Source organism: Alligator mississippiensis, chromosome 2 (assembly GCF_030867095.1).
Source record: "Alligator mississippiensis isolate rAllMis1 chromosome 2, rAllMis1, whole genome shotgun sequence".
In the NCBI taxonomy this organism is placed as follows: Eukaryota; Metazoa; Chordata; order Crocodylia; family Alligatoridae; genus Alligator; species Alligator mississippiensis.
In genome coordinates, this window is record NC_081825.1 from 227786738 (window position 1) to 227806751 (window position 20014).

The window sequence follows — 20014 nt, forward strand, 5'->3', positions numbered from 1 at the left end:
CCGCAGGCCTGTTCTGGCCCATGGGCCAGACTTTGCCTGCCCCTGCTTTAGGGTCCACCAAGGTTGCAGGAATTTCAATGCTGCTGCAGTAATTACACTCAGGTCAGCATTCACACCATTAGTGGTAGAAGACAGGCTCTCTCCTGTTTATCAGCACATTGGAGTGGTTGCACAAATCTTCACAATGGTGCTGCAGTCCCAGTATTGTCTGGGCCTTCCTTGTTACACAGCAGATGTATGGGTATAGAGTTTGCCTTCCCAGTCCTTGACAGAAAGTGACTGTACTTTACACCAAGAATAGCTGTCTTGTGGGGTGATGTGTAACCCAGTGACATCTCTTAGGTGCTACACAGGGGCAGAGACTCTACCCCTTGGAAGCACTGCATACTTGGTCCCTTGGACAAGTCAGTGTCTATCATACAACCCTCTAAGTCAGGGGAGCAAGGTTTTGCAGTATTGGGGGGGGGGGGGGGGGGAGACAGCTGTAATTGAGCTTAGCTTGAGCATGGGCTGCTTCCAACCTGGCCAGAGCTGTGCAGCTGGATCCACCATGCCCCCCCCAACAGTGACACCATCACCACTTCTCACTGCCACTTGGGCAAAGTCCCCCTCTCTCAAAACACCACAGAAGCCCCGTCTCCAGGCCAGATAAAATGGCTCTGTGATTCCCGACCCCTTCTCTGAGTGCTCCTCGGTAGTGGTTACAGAGGAGTTTGATGGCATCAGCCAACCTATCTTAACCAAAAAGAGGTTTAAATTGAGAAAAATAGGACACCTAGGAAAGCACCCTTTTTCCAGTAACAGATTGAAGGGAAAAAGCTGTGATCTGATGTTGCTGAGAATCCTTCTGCAATGTTTCTTTAGCCACCATTGAACATGGCAAAGTACTAATTTGGCTGGCAGGAGTACTGCAGTACCTCCTGTCAATCCATAATATTTTCCCTTTGTCTTGCTTGATCTTTGAGGCAGGCAGGCTTTCAGGAGTCTGAAATATAGAAGTTGAGGTCCATCATCAATGGTACTTACTAGAAAATGTATCAGCTGGATATCTGGAACAGGAGTTTTGTGGGCTACAGCATGCTTATAGCTAACTGTAATAAAAAAGCTCAAGCCCTGCACTTCACTTCTGATGCTTGTGCCCTTTGGATTCCCTCCCAGACTGCTGCTTGGCTCTGACTCTACCACTGACTCTTTCTTCCATACTTTGCATACTTATGTATATAGAAATACTGCAAAATTGCTGCTCTTCAGCTGGTCCTTTCCTTAACTCTATTCCACAACCTTTTGGACTGTGAACATACAATCATACAAAGCTTTTTGACATCAGTATGTTTCCATTCCCTGGGGATTCCATAAACCTCCCTGAGTTCACCTCTCTTAGTCTCCTACTGAACCACAGAGGCCATTCCTGACCAATCTCTCACAGAGCAGCTCCCTATAACATGACTCATTTGGTTGCCCTTCTTGTATACTTTGGATCTTTGTTCTGTGCTTCCTATAATACAGTGACCAGATTTGTACACATAATTCCAAAAGAGGACATCCAGCTGCGTTACTGGATGCTAAAGTAATAATGTCTGTGGGTTTCTAGTCCATAGCTTTCCATATACAACCAAAGACCTTGTTTGCCTTTGTTACTGCTGCCAGATGTTCTGCAGATGGTTTTCAAGCATATTGTGGTGAACGTTACCGTGCCAATGAATTTCAGCAAATTTTAAGAAGCTTTGAAATTATTTCTTTTTCCAGATAATTATACGCAAGTTAAACCAAGCTGGGTTGATACTTGATACTTTCCAGTTTTGTTACCTTTTATTACCCCAAATCACTACCTGCTATCAGTTCACTCTGATGGATTCACTTCAGTACTCTCCTTTTGTCAGGTCTTTTTCTGGCTGCTTTGTTGGAATTGCCATCTAAAAGGTACTTTGCCAAAAATTATGGCAGTTCCACTATGTTTATTACTAATTTTTCATTCATTGTAGCCTTGACTCCCTCAAGAGAATAAGAGTGGGCCTTTTTCTGAGGGAAGGAGGAAGGGGAAGGGACAACCTCAAAAAAGATTCTGATGCTCCCCTCTTTGTTTCTGGTGCAGATTTGCTGACGGCAAAGGACTACCACTGCCTGCTGCAGCTGCTGTGCCCTGACTTTCCAATGGAACTCACTCAGAAGGCAGCAAGGTGGGTCTTCATCTGCTTCTCTTTCTATGGTTAGATCAACCCTATACTACAGCTTTAGTCGCTACAGCTAAATAGATTCAAACGTGAGCATGGACATTTAACCAAAAGGCCAGAATTATTTGTGGAGACATCATGATTTGAGGTTGAATAGTGGGTACATTTTTAGCAATAAGAAGTGGTCTGCAAGGGAATGACAGCACAGTGATACTAAGGTCAGCAGTGCCATTATTGACCTTGTCTAGATGCAGAAAATGGGCCATGTTTAAAACAGTATTAGCTTGCACATTTTTAATTAGCCTGATTTTAGACTCTATTTTAGATCAAGTTTATCTCTGAAAGTGTGTTAACTTTCCTCCCAGCATTCACCATGACTAGCCAACACTTTCTAAAGACTTCAATTGGCAATAGCATTCAAAATAATGGTGATTAAGAACATGTTAGCCAACCTGTTAGAAAATACAGTTTATGTTCCTATCTTAGATAAGCAGCTCAGGATACTGGGAACATCATATGGAGCTTTTGCCTCTCAGTCACTGGTTATTGACTATCAGACTTCTGTTGGTAATGGTGAAATGAAGTGGGGGCATTGATCCAAATGCTATCAGGCATAAGTGCATGTCAACCACAAGATGACAACATATGTGGTCTTCTTACTGGCTACCTAGCTCAGAACATAAGCAGTGGAGACTGAACTTTCTCTAGCCCTAGATATGGTCCTTCCAGGCCCAGGTCAGGCACTTAAGCAAGACAGTGGCTGCTGTCTGTGTCATTCCTGTTCTATGGATGAAGAGGCCTTCAGTTTCTAGGCAGCATTCTGGCACTTCTCATCAGCATCATAGTCCTGTGAAACATGAACAAAAGAAAGCAAAAGAGATGTGTAATCCATCTGCTGGTACATCCACGCTGCTGTTTTTTGAAGTCTTCCTCCCAGAGCATTGCTGTCCCAGCTGAAATGTGCTTAATGCTATTAAATCCAGCTAAAACTAAAGATAGAGCAGAACAGCTCTCTCTAGTCTATCAGTGAGGAATCCCTGGCTTTATATCTTCCCTAGTGTAGTTCCATAGCCTCCTGCTCTAGACCAAGAAGGAATACTAGAGCTGTAGCAAAGATTTTTTTTGCTACAATCTTGCATGAAGATGCAAAAGCACCATCCCACACATGGGCCTATATTGTAAAGGGCTCCAGCTGAGTTGAGCAAGGATTTGGGAAACAGCATGAAAGGGAAACTTAGAGTATTTACACATATTATGATGTTTGTGTCAAGGAATTTAATCCACAAGACTGTTGTAAACTAGAGGCCCCATTCAGGGGTAGGCTTCCCACAACTGCACTGCTCTGTGTGTGTTAGAGACAGACTAGCCCAGGTTTCAGAGCAAGTGTGCAAGAGAAATGAGATCTCTCTCTGAGGCACCCTGGCTCAGGTGGGAATGACCTCACTCCTGCCTGTTTAGACTTACATACACATTAATATTGTTTTGTTAATCACTAATCCAGTTGAACAAGGTTAATAAAACCAATTTCTGTTCAAAACTGGCTTCCTTTTTTGTTCCCACCTACAGTTCTGTCTCCTTTTTTTCATCCTTCATCTCGGTCTGCACTTTTCCACTAGTGCTGTCTCTCTACTTTCTCTCTTCCCTATAAATTTCACAGGTTAAAACAGACAGATCTTAATGGACCACTTCTGCCGTCACAGAGTGTGGGCATTATGAATGCTAACCTTTTCACAGGCTGAACACCCCACACAGCTGTGATTGCTTTGCTTTGGGAAGGAGAATGCACTCAGGAGTATCAGTAGCAGCACTCAAGTGATTAAACTTGGGATCCTGAAATCATAGGTACTGTGTCAGGGCTCCCTCCCTTCCAAGGGAGGGAAGGTGAGTAACCCACAAGTCACACGTGAGGATCAAAGCAACAAGTATACCTTTTATTGCAAATAACAGCAAAATAGTCTAATAGCAGCAACTCACTACAAAACCGCTAGCGCATTGGACAGGAGGAGAGGCACTCCCCACCCTGTCCTAAGTCATTACCTGACTTGTCTTGGGAACCCCACTCTGCATCCAGGGTGGCAAGATGGTCTCCTTTATCAGGTCCTCAGCCTTGTCCTTCCCCAAAGTGATTCTACCAGGGGCCTAGTTCTCATGACTTTTATCCCTTCACTCCCACTCCCTATCTCTTTGGGTTCTCCAATCAAAGCAGCTTCTAGCCTGATTACCTTTTAGGGATTAGAGCAAAGCTATTGTTTCATGCTGCAAAGCTGTCATTTCGACATGTTGCAGAGGTAACATTTCGAAGTTCTCTTTCCAGAGCCATTAGGCCAAGCAAGAGCAGTTCCTCTTTCTAACTTTATCCAAAGAACAAGAACAGCAGATGCATTAGGTCATTACCCCGTGGCTCCTGGGTTCTGCAAAGCTGACCACCCCCCGGGATGCCAGCTTAGCCTCCTCCCAGAACCCTTTTCGGAACGGGCCTTACATACTGTTAGGAAGAGACCAGCCCTCTGAGTAGCCTCAGAGCTGCATTACTGAGATGATCTCACAATATAGCATGATCTACTCTTCCAGGAGTTGTTGCTATGCATTGATAACAAACACTGGAAGAGAACAAGGTCAGGAAATGTCAGGGCAAAAGAACAGAAGCAACAACAATGTAAAGTTTTATTGGCACCAAAGCACAGGGAGCCCAGTTCTTCTAGGTGTAGTGCAGATCTTCTTGCCACACCCAGGGGAGAACCAGACTAGTAGCTATTTCCTTAAGGCCCTGGAGGCCCTGATACTCAGTAGGACAGTAGCTATGCAGAAAGTTTGAAGAGTTTAATCTTCAGAGGTGCTGTCTGGCTTGTAGAGTCTTTTACTTAGAGAAGGATGTGGAGAAGAGGGATTTTTCTGGTTTGATGCCATAAACAAGGGCCTGTATCTGAGCCCCTACTTCTGTGGGCCGTAAACTTAATTAAAAAAAAAAGTCTTCCTGCTGTCTTCAGGTGCTCTGTTTATTGTAGGCTGTTAACAGCAGAAAGCAAACCAAATCCCAAGAGACCCACCTGTTAGGGTGAACTACTCATCAGTAAATGCTCCCAGGCAAGTTTCTACAAGTCCAGGAAAGCAGGAGCAGATTTGCTGCTAATGGCAGCAACTTGCTCTTGTTTCCTGGGGCCCTGCAATGGGGCCCCTGCCACCACCAAAGGGAGCTCTAGACTCCCCCTGGGTGCTAGCCTAGGGGCTGGCAGGGAGAACTGGCCAGGAGACAGCTGGAGGAGCTGGGGAAGAAGAGCTGCACAGCTGTGCCTGCCTCTCCGTGCTCAACCCGAATCAGCACCAAAACAGTGTCAAAACTCTGAAACAGATTTGGCTGAATTGAAATGGAACAGTGATCCAAAATACCGAAATGAATCGCTGTCCCTCAAAAACGACTGAATCTGAAACAGAAACGAAATATAGCTGTTTCACGCATCCCTAATCCTTATCTCCCAACCACAGGGCTTGAGCTGGGAGATAAGGATCTCCCAGCCCCTGCTCCTGGATTGTGATCTTGGAGCAGGGGGCTTGGAGCTCTCTGCTGCTGGGACAGGGGAACATAATCCTCGCCTGGGCTCCTGTGGCGGAGCCCGCCCCAGCAGTAGACACCTCCTGGGGACAGAAAGTAATCTCCCACTGCCTGACTGACCAGGAGCAGATTTGCTCCCAGTCAGGCAGCTACATGAGCACTACTGCACAGTAACTAATCGCAAGTAAATTAGTTTGCAGGTAGCAAATTTACTCGCGATTAGTGAAGTTTACTGTGCTGTAAGCATGTGTATGTGTAGACATGCATGCTTACTGTGCAGTGAACTATGCTACTGCATAGTAAAGTCTCCCATGTCGACACACTCAGTGTCTCTCTTAATCTTTAATACCAGCAGATAAGTGAAAAAAACCCATGAACAGTCCTCTTTCCCACATGTAATCTAGAACCCATCCTGAGATTTTCTGAGATTTTAGCTAGTTAGCAGATTATGGAGTTCTTTCATTGGCAGAGTAATCCCAGCCTTCTGCCAAACAAGCCTGCTTGATTCCTGCCAGGCCAATTCACTTGCTACACAACCCCTCAAGGGCAGGCCCCTTTTTTAATTCCTTCTGGAGAGTTTGTTTCCTTGGTTTTCATTATTCTCTAGACATGTAAAAGGATGTCATCTGTACCCTAAAGTGCATAAAACCTAATTCAGACAAGCAGAAAGAGAGTCAAGGATGCTCCAAAATATCATCCCCTAGCAGAGATCCTGGGAGTCAGAACTGGATATCTGGATTTTGCTTGCTGGGGTTTTGGACCCTCTGTGGCTAGGATTCTCCTCACACCCAGCAGTTTAGGAGAGATGCACAGACATGTTGCAAGTGGGACTTTCCCAGCATCCTTGACTGCAATCAGCTGGCTGTTTGAGAGAAAAAGCCCAGCTGCAGGCAGTCTCCTCTCAAGTGACCGCCCTGGATTTACACTTTTCTCAGCCTTTCTGGAGTGCAGATGCCTTAGCCAACTGGAGTTGGTATCCAGCACCAGAGTGCACCTGCTTTTAGTTAGACAATTCCCCCTCATATAAACAGCTGCATAGTTCTCCATCCTGGCTTTATGGCTTTCTGTAACAGCGAGAGTGTCTCAGCAAACTCAGATTAATACCAATTCACTGCTGCTCTTCTGTAAGTGGAAGAGAGTTTTGCTGCTACTGCAGTAAAGGCAACCCCTTGCAGCTTTAGATTTCACAAGTGAATTTAGTTGGTTGCCATGATGGTAATATTGCACTTCCTCTCCATAAAATGGGAGCATAGCATGACCCTCTGATTACTCTCCTCCTGCTCAAGGAAGGAGAAGTGCATTGGCCAAAGCTATAGAAACTGTGCTTTGAGGGTGTGCAGATCATTAGGCAGAGGGAGGGATCCCAGCTTCTCAGTGATGTGGCCTGTAGCATTTCCAGTGCTCTAAGAGTGGTTTGAAGTGCCAGCAGCTAAACTGAATTGCCTAGGAGATGAAGATGCTCTGCCTGCCAGCTTCAAAGCCATCTCCTTGATGTGGCCACTGACAATCTCAGTAACATACTTATTAGTGAGAATTAAGAACTGAAGCTGCTGCTCTAGACAGGAGGAGGAGGAGGAGGTGGTGGTTTCTGGGACATAATAAATAAATCAGAAGCACTTTGACATCTTCAAAGGGTTTTGTTTTAAACAGTGGCTTTTCTCCTGGGGACCCTCTTAGCCCCAGTCTTTCTTCTTTGAGATAATTAATTCAAGCTGCTCTGCATGCTTGAGTTTGCTACAGTGAACTGAGCTGGTCTGAGTGGCAGGGAAGGAAGTCTTTTGCACAAACAGGTCCTTTAGTACACTCCTAATGCACCCTCTCACACTGCTTCCTAGAGCTTTCCAGGAGCTAAGAGCATAAACCTCAAAGCCCTTTGCCACACTCAGATGGCTCCCATCCCTTCCTGGGTATCAGAGGTTATACCTTCCCTGCTCTTTCCCTTCTCTCTTTGTCAGAACATATATTGTTTCCTCTTTAGCTGGTTTCTCCCTCCTCTTGCAGTAGTGGTGGTGAGAATATTGTTTCTGTGGTTTCACTTCTGCAAACCTGCTGGCTTTAGTCCTTACAGGGCTGTGAAATTGAGAGGTTCCACCAGAATATTACAGAAAAGACTTCACTACTGCCTCTGTCACATCTTTATGTCCTCTGTGACCTTAGCTAATATTATCTATATTTATGCTGTGGGTGAATGCAGTTCCATAGCTGTGCCTGGTACTTTACAGAGATAATGAAGCTGCATTGCTTTGGAGCTGCCCCAAGGGTTTTTCAGTCTCCAAGAGACATGACACAAGGGCATGCAGGGGAGACAACTTCATTTGTTAAGTGGGACGTTCTTGGACACAAAGCACTTAGGGGGTTACTTGTTCATGCAAGGTGCATGTTGTACTATTTTCCTTTCTAGTAACCTGTGATTTGCTTGATATAAAAGTAGGAGTTACTTTACAGGTCACCCTCAGATATTTAGAAAATTGCCTCATTTGCAAAATCCTGTTACAGATACAGGGCCTCATTCTTTTTTCATTGTGCTAATTTAAACTATTTTAGCTCCATTTTCTTCAGCACATTTGCTCTTGGTTTACCCCAGTTTGAGATCAGAGTCAGTCCTGCCATTTATACACCCCATACGGTTGCCAGGGTGTCTCCTACCATTTCCATCCTTCTGTTATGTATTTTGAATCAATGGATGTCTGACATCCATTCTGGTCTGAGAGACAAGGTCCCTGGTCATACAATAACTGGGGCTGTCACTTGCAGTGATGTGGACAGGGCCTTCCTTTGAGTCTTGGGTTACCAAGCTCTGCACATTTAATACCTCAGATCTGGAATGTTTATATCCTCTGAATATTCACCCATACACACAGACCTGGGATTTTCCTTTCTTCTTGCATGGCATTTTCCTCCCGAGTCTGGGTGTTCCCATTTCCCCTTGAAGGCTTACCCACCTCCTAGGTCTGGAACCTCTGTCCTGGTCTAAGGAGAGGAGATGTTTGGGAACCATCATCTTTTTTGTGTTCGTTGAGTTGTTTCTCTTCTCTCTTTCTCAGGATCGTGCTGATGGATGATGCCATGGATTGCTTGATGTCTTTTTCTGATTTCCTCTTTGCCTTCCAGATCCAGTTCTACTACTCAGGTGAGACCAGACCACTGGGAAGCTAATGTCTTGTCTGCTGCCCTAGCTTGTGTCTTTCTGTTACAACCTCTCAGCCGTGTGTCTCTTGCACTCTTTTTGAAACTGAGAAACGGAAATACTTTTTCACACAAAGCACACAAATAATTTGTGGAACTTACTGCTGCAGGACCCCACCAGAATCAGGAGAATTGTAATGGTATATAATTTACTTTTTAAGAAGAGCCTTGGAAGGAGTACAGTCCCTCACACCTTGGAATATATGCCAATTCTTACTTATCAGTATTTGGGAAGAAACTTTCCATGTGGCTGCTTTTCTTATAACTGCCTCATGAATATTTCTTCCTCTGAAGTAGCTGGTACTGACCTCTACTGGAGAGAGGCCTATTTGTTATGCAATGTGAAACCATGCTGCTGGAGACAGGATGATGGATTAGGCGGTTTGTTGGTCTTATCAAGTCCTGTATTTCTAGCAATTGAAGACAGGCCCCATCCATAGTACAAATATCTACATTTCAGCACTTCTTCTCTGCATACTTCCTACTGTAAAGCCTCTATGCAGATCCAAGCAGTATTCCTGACTGGGGCATGAAAGTGAAACAGCTCAGGGGACTAGTTTTGTGAATGAAGCAGAACTAGGGCTGGAATTGTCTGCACTGGGGACAGAGTCTGAGAAATGTCCTGTGTTCAGAAAATCTTTCCTTGCTATAGCAAATATTTTCACAGTGAGCTACAGAACCTCAGCGCAGCACCAGGAGTCATCCTGCTGCCCTCGTCCTGCTCACTTGATCACGCTTCCCTTCATAAGGCACCACGTCACTGGACTCTACACACATACCCCCCCTTGCATGCACACGCGCAAAACACATCACCCCATTTCTCTTCACACCGGCAGAACATTCACATAAGACTCTCACACTCTTTCCCATCAACCCACACACATGCAAACCACTCCGAGAGGAATCTAGATTTGTAAACTGCTGACCGCAGCCATAAACAACCTTGTTTAAAATTAGACTCTTGCAGTAAACAGTGGGTAGTACTAGGAGCCTGGGGGGAGGCTTCCTGCCAAGTCCAGCCCTGACCTGCCCTGGCCTTCTCTTTAGGTCCTGTGTTGTATTTACTTTGGAGCAGTGCTGAAGCAGGCTAGGTTACAGCCTGGAGCCTGGCTAACCCATTCCTGCTACTTCTTCAGTTCCAAACATTACACTTTTTGGGTGACATTTCTTTGGGAACAGAAAGGGAAGGGGAGATTTTTGAGGGTGTAAACTAACCTGGTAGGGTAGTATTAGATACTAGCCTGCCCACCCCAGTTTTACCTATGTGCTGCTTTCTTTCCCCCCCTGGAGAAACCTCATGAGAATGAGTGGGTGCCTACAACAACTTGGGGTGCCTTGCAGCTGTGTCAGCTAGGAGATTATAGGAAAGATGTGCCTGTATGAACTAAATGAGTAGGATGTCTCATGGTGGGTTCATTCTTTCAGTGTCATAACCAGGTGTAGAAGCAGGGGATGACAGTTCAGTCTCAGCTCTAGTAGATCAGGTGGATGTTCTAGTTGTGCCACAGCCCCGAGTTCTGACCTGTCCTCTGGTTTTGCAGAGTTCCTGGAGAGTGTGGCTGCTATTTATCAGGATCTGTTGGATGGTAAGAATCCGAACACTGTAATTGTTCCAACGTCATCCTCTGGGCAGCACCGTTCCCGTCAGGCTTCAAGTGAGTGCAGCCCACTTGATGGGGTGGAGGCATCTCTATTCTACCAGTGCCTAGAGACCCTGCTTGATAGGTCAAAATACAGGTAAGAACTGGGGCTGCAAGGAAGACTTTGAGCTGATACCTGGAAGACTGTCTTAGTAGGGGTGGAGCTCTGAGGAACTACAGGACCTTGGAGAATCTGTGAAGCCCTCTAAGCATTCTTGGGTGGATAGAAAGGGGAAGAACCCTAATAGCCCTAACGCAAAAAAAGAGAAACTACATCACAGATGTCAGAAATGGGGGCTTGAGCTGATACTTGAGATAAAGGGTTCTACGGGGGCTCTGCTTCCCTACAGAGATCTCATCTCTGCCTTGGCGTCCTTCCAGAGAGAGGCTCACCCAGCACCATGTATTGAAGTAGGAAACTTGGGTACCACTCTCTGCCCCAATGAATTTGTATGTAAAATATTTAAACTGATCATTAGAGTAGGTTTCCCACATCCTGTGTGAGGGAAACCTACTTCCCTGTATGAGCGTTTTAGCCACTGAGCTAACAGAAGCTGGTGGTAACAGCACCATTACCACAAAGACAGGTCACTGTTTGGTTTGTGAAAGGGAAGGCTCAGAGTTGTGGTGCCTGAGTCCCCATGTAGATCTAGTTTTGTCTCCTTGTCCTTGGACTGGAGGCAATCATGGCTGTTCTTGGAAATCTGTCTCAACTCAAAGGCATTCCTTAGTAAAAGGACAGTAGTTAGGAAGCTAAATGAATACTCCAGCTGCTATTTGCCATGATAGCTTGGCTTACTTCCTTCAGTCCATTCCTGGAGGATATAGTTATCAAGTATAACTAAGTCTATGTTAGAGTAGGTCAGACATCTGAGAGACAGAAGAAGGTGATGTTCTACCAGTCATGCTAGTTTTGCTTCCTCTCTTCGTCTAGCTGTCCCCCATCTGCCCTTGTCAAAGAGGTGCTGAGCAGTGTCCAGAGACTGACTTTCTATGGATTCCTGATGGCACTTGCAAAGCATCACGGGATCAACAGAGCTGTAGGTGAGGGAAGAAGGAGGCCTCCTCAAACCCCTGTGGGTCTGCCTGGATTTTTCCACGTCAGAATTTTTCTGGGATGTACTACACAATTGTGCCACCTATTTTTCATTGTCGTTCTGCAAAGCACAACCCAGTATGGCAATATCTGCCTGAGAGAAGTGCCTGAAGCAACAAAACAGAGAGATATGAATTGCTTTGTTTATCTCTATGACATGATGCCTCATGATAGCAATATTGTGAGCAGATATATTCAGTTAACACTGGGTGGAAATGAGTCAGGAGGAGGTAAGGTGGCTGATTGCTTTCAACAGTTGCAGTAATAGGAAACTGAGTTCAAGTTTCCTTTCCCTCAGTGTTAAGTGACTATGGTCTATGACTGCAAGAGAAAAGGGAAGAAGAAATGCATCTCAAGTGCCAAATAATTCTGCTGTGCCCTTGCAGCAAAGATCCTAGTGGGGTCCCAGACCTTCCCTTCTATCTCCCATACCACAACAGGAACTTCCTGCTTCTTCAGACAGCTGTACCCACATAGTTGTGTGTTGTTGGTACAAAAATCTGTCATTTAGTGAAAATCTGATAGCAGTGTAAAATACATCAATATAACATAAGAAAATAAGGCCCAAGGGAGAGGGACACAGCTGGTTGGATTATTCAGGTTATTTATTATCTGGTCAAATCCTCTTCATTGTCATAGGCTTGTAGCTGCCCAAAGTTCTCTACCAGACCAGTGTGGAAACCAATGAGGGTAGTGCATGGGTCCAGGTTAGTGCAGAGGACATGGATCCTCAAAACTTGATCCCATTCGTCTGTTGCACAGGTCAATGTTGTCCAAGATCAGGAGGGCTGGGGCACTGCACTGGCTTCTTGTTAGGAGGCCAAGAACTCTACCTAATTTGCATGGATTTCAAACCCACTGTCCTGTGCCAGCTTCCTTATTCCTTCTTGTGCCCTCCCTTCCTTTCTTGAAGAGGAGAGGGAGGAGCTCACTTGTCAGCTGAGTTTGGCAAGGCTGAATTTGGCACTCCAAGGCTGTCCAAGGGCCAAAGAAGAATATTTGGATGCCTGAAGCTCTGATCTCTCAAGATGCTGGCCTTGCAGCAGGGGACAAGAGGGATGACCACAGGTCTATCCTACCATATGATACCAAGAAAAGCAGAGGGGCAGCATGGGCAGTGTTTCTGTCCCTATAGCTCCATGCCTGACTGTCTGATAGTCTGCCACACCTCAGAGGAGAGTCTCAGTAGAAACTGCACTTCTCTTCCCTGTGGGCCTGCTTCTTTGCACAGGTGTGTGTCATAGCAAAGAAGCAAAATCATCCCCTCCCTGGCTGAGCCCCTCTCTTAACAGTTCATTTCTGTTGCTAATGTTTCTCTGGGGCAGGGCTGCTTACCCAGCAACACAGAGATTATGTATCAAAGGAACATGAATACAGCCCAGCAATCCCCTCTGCAAACAGGCTTAGGGAGCAGTGCATTCACTGAGGAAGGAGATGCATGGATTGTACCAAGCAAAGCTTTTTTTGTTAGTGCTACAGAATCCACTTCCAGCAAGGTGCAAAGAAAACAGATGGGATGAGAAAGCCCTGCCCACAGCTTCCATTGTACCCTGTACAAAGTGTGTAGGTTTTTCTTTCCATTAACACAGGCCAGTCCCCTGGCCCCCTGCCAGCCTCCTGCCGAGGCCTCTCGCAGGGGAGGGGCAGCAGCCGCAAGTCTAACAGGTGCTAGCATCTTGGCAAGGAAAGGAAGATTCTTCTCCTGATGTCTTTTAATCTTTCTTGCAGGATGATTTCAATAGGCTTTGGTCTGCAGAGGATCAAAGTGGTCTGCAGCCAGGGCAGTTCCAAGGGAAAATTTCAGGAGCAAAGGAGCTTTCCCACAGTGGCCTGTGTTGTCGCTAGTCTCTCTGGGGCCTCACAAAGCCAGCAGCCCCTCTGGTAGAATAGGGGGGATTAGAGCTGCTCCTTCTGGCTGGGGCGGCACCAATGAGTTTGTCAAGCAGATTGGAATCTGCAGCCTAACTCCAGTGTCAATATTGATTCACGAATCCTTTAAGTGTTATTTACTGACTCGCCCAAGTAATTCACGTGCCCCAGAGACCTCACTGTGCATTCTGCAAATGCAGGAACAAACCCAGGATTTATCCGGGTTATTCTTTTAACTGAGCTCACAACAGAGAGCAGGCTGGAAGACTGCTCAGTTCCTGGGCTCCCATCTCCTGGTGCCAGGGAGGCTGGAGTACCTGGCTTGCCTGGTGTTTGTGGGAGGGGGCCCAGAAATGGAAGCAGCTAGGAGCCTGCTACCAGTTTATGGTCTAATTGACTTGGTGGCCATAAATTGCCATATTTGAGCACCTATGCCAAGTGCCCCATGTTAGGTGGGGGTATGAATCCACACATCCTGACTGCCTAAGAAGCAAGAGACTAGGGTCAGAAACCACAGACAGAACATGGCAATACAAAATGCTCATTCCAAGGACACTGAATGATACATTCTGGTTGTCTGCACAATAGAGCAGTTCCTACTAAACTGTTGTTTCACCCCTGCTAATGCTTTGAAGCCTGTTTGTACCTGGGGTTATATGGTGGCACAGCCCTGGCCTGGCCAAGGCTCCCATCTCTGGGCATGCCTGCCTGACTCACTCTGCCCAGGGCTGGCCTATCCTACAGACAAACTGGGCTGTTGCCCAGGACAGTCTTTCTAGCACTGATCAGTAATCAGTGGCTTCTGATTGGGTGCCATGGTTAACACATGAACATGGGAGAGGAGGTGCCAAGATTTATTTTGCCCAAGGCAGCAAAATAGTTCTGGTTGTCTCTGCGTGAGGGAATGGTAAATCAGGAGGGGCTTTGTAGGAGGCTTCTGCCCTTCTTGCCAGCATAACTTAGAAGAGCAGCAACATGAACTGCTGCCACAACAGGCCCAGTCACCTCCCCACATTGCATGCAACTATCAGCACCACTAACATGCCTCATAAGGACACTTCCTCAGCCTGACAAAGGGTGTCTGTGCCCGAAAGCTTGCTAAGAAGAATTTTCCCAACTATTTGAGTTGATCTAATAAAAGATATCAGATTTACCCAAAGAACCTTGTCTGCCTCATCAGGACCCTTGCCTTCCAGTGAGGGACAAGAGAGATGACCACAGGCCAATGCCACCAGCATGTCTTGCTCATCCTGACAACAGCTGCTACCAGAGAGCAGCCTATCCAGTCCTGTCTTCCTCATACCTAATGGACAACCAGGGTTGGGCCTAGTTGCCTTCCTGTAGCACTGTCTGGGGTGGGAAATGCTTGGGCCTCATGCCAGAGCTCAGAGCTACCACAAGTTCCCAGTGACACTGATAGATGTGTCCCCACAGCCTTCAGGCCACTCTTGTAACCACAGCTTCTGACTCTCAGATTCAGGCCTGTCTACACAGCAGCCAGTTACCAGTCCATTGCCCACTTTGTTCTAGATATGGTTAATGCCCATGCACATGGCTAGTTCTCCAATAGGAAATGAGGCTGTTAATCCTGTGCTGCAGTCAGCAAAAGCCTGGGGGGGACACGGTCACCTTCCTTTAACTAGGCCACTATATTGTTGCTTTGCAGGGTGGAGGGGCCTCCTTAACCCCTGGCTGTGTAGATTGCTTGGCTGGGCTTTTCTCCCAGCCCTCACATTCAGACTGAGCTTGGCTGTGTTAGTGAACAATTCAGCCAAGAGGTGTATGCTGGGACTTCCATTTCTTGCCTGTGGTCCCTCAGTTTGTATAGGCAGCGATCTCTGAGGTGGCAGGCAGGGTCTTTTCAGCCTCTTAAGCCCAATAACTGAATACCCCTGTGGCACAGAGTCTTGAGCAGGGATTCTGCATGAAGCCTGTTGCAGCATGGCCAGGCTCTACACTGAAATGTGCCTTGCTGTTGTTTTCCAGGGGCTCTGCCGGATAAAGGAGATTTGCTTCTTGACCCTCCCATGGACCAGGAACTGGAGAAACTGTAAGTGCCCAGAGAAGAAAGGAAGGTAACAGATCCAGTACAGCACGCTGGGAGGCTGGGATTAGGAACTGTCCTCTCTCCTCTCATCTAGCCCTAGGACAATGGATGAAGGAACCCTTCAGCTTAGGCATCAGAGGCCTTTTTATGCAGGGTGCAACAGACAAAAGTCCTTGGCACATGCTTGAGAAGCAGAGCAGAAAGCTCTCTGCAGTGAGATACAGTGATAGCAGAGAACCCCCAGGGCATGGGGAAGAGCTTTTTTATATGTGCATGCTCAGTCTGCTATGGCAGAGTAAACCAGGGGGAGAGCTAGTGGAGCACAGACTGAGGCATGAGACGGCGAGTTCCTCAGCACATGAGGGAGGATTCACAGAATCAAACCCTCAAGCTGTCCTGCTAGCTGTCAGTGCAGGGGTTCCCTAGTCTGCTGTAAACATCTCCTCCCCACAATCACTGAGTGAATTCTTTGGCAATGGCCACCATCATCTCTGGCTTCCCCCTGGCAGAATGACGGGGTGAAGGTTGGTGATGACCACCTAGGGTTTGTCTTTTCTTTCAGGGTAGCTCAGGTTTCAGGGCTCTCTATCTCCACTCCTGCCAGCTCCAGTGGGGAGCCAGCCAACTTGCCTTCCCGCAACTCCCCCAGAAAGCCCCTGCACCACCGTAGGAAAGTGGATACAGAGAGTGATATCTCCACTGAAGAGACAGACTCCTCGGAGAACTAATGTGAAGTTAGCAACTCCTCCTCCCGACTCCCCCGCAACTGATGGGATGCAGGACGGAAGAGCACCTCTGCCTGGAGGCTGAAGTTAGGTCCCACCTGCATCTCCATTGCATGTGCCTCCCTCCACACCATGCCCAGGTGCCTCAAGCCCCTCCCTGCAAACCACCATCACCTCCTGTCCCAGACTTGGCAAAGGAATCTCTCTTTCATCCAGAGCCCAGAACTGAGGCCACTTCCAGCTGCAGAGTTATGCTGCCCCCTGCTGGCAAATAAGACAAATTACCCAAGGCTTGCCCTAGGAAGACCTCCCCATGGCATTCTACTGCTGATAGGAAATATTCTTCTCACCACTGATCTCACCTTTCTGTGCTTGCTAGGTGTGAGGAGCAGAGGGAGAGCTAGTACAGATGGAATCCCATCTCCCCAAGAGCTTCACTCAAATTATTCCTGGTAAAGCTGCACTTGTCCTAGGACAAAGATGGAAGAAATTTCTATAATGCTCAGAAAAGTAAGACCTAGTTGTTGCCCTCTCTACTCTTCTCGGCCTTCTCCTTGGTCTCTAAGAGATGCCAAAGCAAACACAAACTAGATTTTCAGTTTAATACTTCACTGTGCTCATCTGTTGTACTGGGTTAGCCATGGGGTTCTCTCTGGGAACATGCTCCTTCTAATGCCATCATAATATAATTTAGTGTTATCTTAAGAGCAGTGACAGGGTGGACGTAGCACATAAATTTCCCCTTGTCACGCACCTTGTGGTCTGCAGTGTTTTAGGTATCGTGCTAGCTGGGGTGTATATGACAGGAGTTGAAAGGATCTTATCCTGACTTAATCTGAGTTATCTGCTAAATGGGTGCAGGCATTGATATGGCAGCAAAGGACTCAACATCCTACCTGAATTTTGTCCTTACAACTGCAAGAATGACGCCTCCACCCTGTTATTCCTGCAGAGCTCAGCAGCTTGGACTTCAAAGCCCAGAAGCTGGTGGAGCTCAGCCTTGGCATCTCCCAGTCTGCTTGGGTCTTCCCCAAAGGCCAGTTACCTCCTGCCCCTGACTCAGTCTGAAGGAGCTTCCTTGCTTCTCTTCCTTCACAGAAAGCTTCAAGGTGCCAAACACCAGGAACTGTTTCCCAAGGGTGTGGAGTTGGCATCCAAATGGTCTTTGTCCCCTGAGGGATCTGGTTTAAGAAGAAATCTACCCAAATCCTCCCATGCCTAGGCCCCTGCCCCACCCAAGAAGAATATCAGGGGGGAGGGGGCATTTATTTATCATAACTTATTTTATTTATTATGTTTTTAAACTGCTGTAACTCTCCCATCTTCCTGGAAGTGACTATAACATGAAGTAAATAAAGCATGCTGTGGAAGGTGAATGCTAAACCTGGGGTCTCCTGCTCTGTTCTGTCCTAAGGAGTCAGCACCACCACATGCCTTAAGGGAAAACAATAGCATGTTTCACAGCTTCATCCTTCTGAGCCCGCAACCAAGACCAAAGGCTGGTACAGTTTTGGAGGTGGGGTACACACCAGAATGTGCTCCACAAAGGGCAGTACAAATGGTACCAAATAGGGGAAGGAGTGGGCATGCCCCCATAGCCAAAGGCAGTGGTGCTCAACCTTTGGGCCCTGAAGACCAAATGCACAGTACAGGGTCCGTTCATGGGCTGGATTAAGCCCTGTGTTCCAGGATTGGATGCTGGCCCGGCACTGCCTCCCTGCTATGTGCCAGGATTGGGCTCTTGTGTGCGCCAGAACTGGGCCATGGCACTGCCCCCCCCTCCCCCCCCATCAGAATTGGACCCTGGGGCTTAGCACTGCCCCTGCAGGTCTTGAAATTTGAGGCTCCCCATGGGTCTTGAAATGTTCTGCTCCCCCACTGCCAAATTTCTGGAGCCATGGGAAGCGCCATGGGCTGGATGACTTGCAGGCCAGGGATTGAGTGGCCTCAGGGATGATGCGAAGCCTTCAACTGGAAGTACATGTATAGGGTGAAAAAATGAAGGTATCCCCCAAATTATTTAGCTTTGAAATGTGAAAATGTCTAGACTATCTGGTTAGTGTCTAACCTAGATTCTAAATCCTTGGGAACATGTCTTTCTTCTGCACCGTGTGCAGAAAGAGCTCAATCAAATAACTCTAAATACCAAAACTTTGTCTAAAAAAAATGTAAGTTAAGGTTGCTGAGAGACAGCAGTTTACTTACCCGTCATACCATTTAAAAGCACTTATATGTAAAGGTTTTACTCTTCCGATACAATAAACAGATGGCTTTCAGCAAGCACAAAGAAATGACAGATTTTTATCACAACAGCCTTAGCTCTGACCCAGGGGTAGTGATTAATGTTATTTTTGTTACCTTCTCCTTGGCAACAATGTATTTCTTTCATTGGAGACTACTTCCTTGCTCTGGACCTACCATGAATCTGATTGGTCATTGTTGCCCTTTTTAAGGTTGTTCTTTATATTTGGAGAGTGCTAAGGAAAGGATCATTGTCAGTTTGGGTCTGTGGAAATGCATGATCATGTGTTGACCATTCACCAATGTCTCCATTAACTGCTAGCCACAGTCCTTCCACAGGCCCCGCCAGACCACTCCCCCAGACACTTCATGACAGGTTTCTGATGGAGCATTTGTAAAGCAATCTGGCCAAGCAGAAATGAACATTCATTCTTGTCTCTGTTTCTTCCAAACCCCCCCAAAACAGTCCAAGGACCCCAGGGCTTAATATACTTTCCCCTAAAGAATTATGGAAGTATCCCAGGACTTTGACCTTTTCCTACAATTTCCCTGGACTTGAACCACTGCCTTGGGAAGGTCTTATGGCTCTGGGACTAGGACAGTGTTGTATAGCGGTACCTGAATGCACGTAGCAGTAATAGCTGCTCTCGTTGATGCTGATATTGAGACTCCTGACTTGCTCAGTAGCCAGAATCTGTTTTCTGCCTTGCTGCCGTAGCAAACCTTGGGGGATGTGTAATAATGGGAAGTTCTGGTTCACTTGCACGCTGTATCTGGAGTAATCGCTGCAAGCCCCAAACTCTTTTCCTTGTCCAGGGAAACCAGGACCTGGCCGTGATATCCCTTCTTGGAACTCCTGAGGCACCGACCGAGAGGAGGCCACGGCCCTGCTACACAGGAAGGCAAAGCCCCCAGCCCAGCCTGACCATGGAGTAAAACCCGCTCCTGACCCCGAGCGCAGGGGCAAGCCCTCCAGCTAGGGTGGCCAGAAGACAGTCCAGTTGTCCTGTCCTCTATTGATATGAAACCAGATGCCTTTTTCTCTTCAAGAGAAAACTAGAGAACAAAGTCATCGGGTTTTGTATCAATAAGGGACAGAGCAGCAAAAAACCAGAATGTCCTCTATGATGGCCACCGTACCTCCAGCCCGGCCCTCCCCAAGACAGCGCTGGTGCAAGCAGCCCAGCTCCCCTGCACCCCCAGGAGCCCATGTGCCAGGGTGCAGCTCTGCCCACGTGACCTGCCTGGGCTGGTGGTTGAGCCCAGCTCCCATGATCTGGGCCAGGCACGGGTAGTCTGAGCACGTGCACTGTGTCGCTTCAAGCGGGGAGTTGCCTCCGAGTCCCACCCATTCCCCAGTGCACGGGTCCCTGAGCTCCTTGTGGCGGCCGCCAGGGCCAGCGTGTACACGTGCCTGCACCCACGTGCCACCCCTTTTAGTGCGGAACAGTGACTCCCCCTCACTGTAACCTACAGCTCTACCCTGCCT

General features: G+C 47.2%; 1 protein-coding gene across 8 annotated transcripts in view; it reads left to right on the forward strand.

Moving 5' to 3' along the window:
- CSTPP1 (centriolar satellite-associated tubulin polyglutamylase complex regulator 1) overlaps window positions 1–17667 on the forward strand; it is a 123887-nt gene extending 106220 nt beyond the window's left edge. For 4 of the 8 annotated variants that reach the window (XM_059722833.1, XM_019476732.2, XM_019476731.2 and 1 more), the window contains 6 exons: window positions 2093–2177; window positions 8766–8851; window positions 10449–10644; window positions 11482–11591; window positions 15499–15562; window positions 16122–17667. In XM_059722833.1, the coding sequence (XP_059578816.1) occupies window positions 2093–2177; window positions 8766–8851; window positions 10449–10644; window positions 11482–11591; window positions 15499–15562; window positions 16122–16287 (707 nt within the window). In that variant the 3' untranslated portion in view covers window positions 16288–17667. The remainder of the gene's footprint in view (window positions 1–2092; window positions 2178–8765; window positions 8852–10448; window positions 10645–11481; window positions 11592–15498; window positions 15563–16121) is intronic. The other 4 variants (XR_002086824.2, XR_002086825.2, XR_002086823.2 and 1 more) reach the window with 4 other exon arrangements.
- The last annotated feature ends 2347 nt before the right edge of the window (window positions 17668–20014 follow it).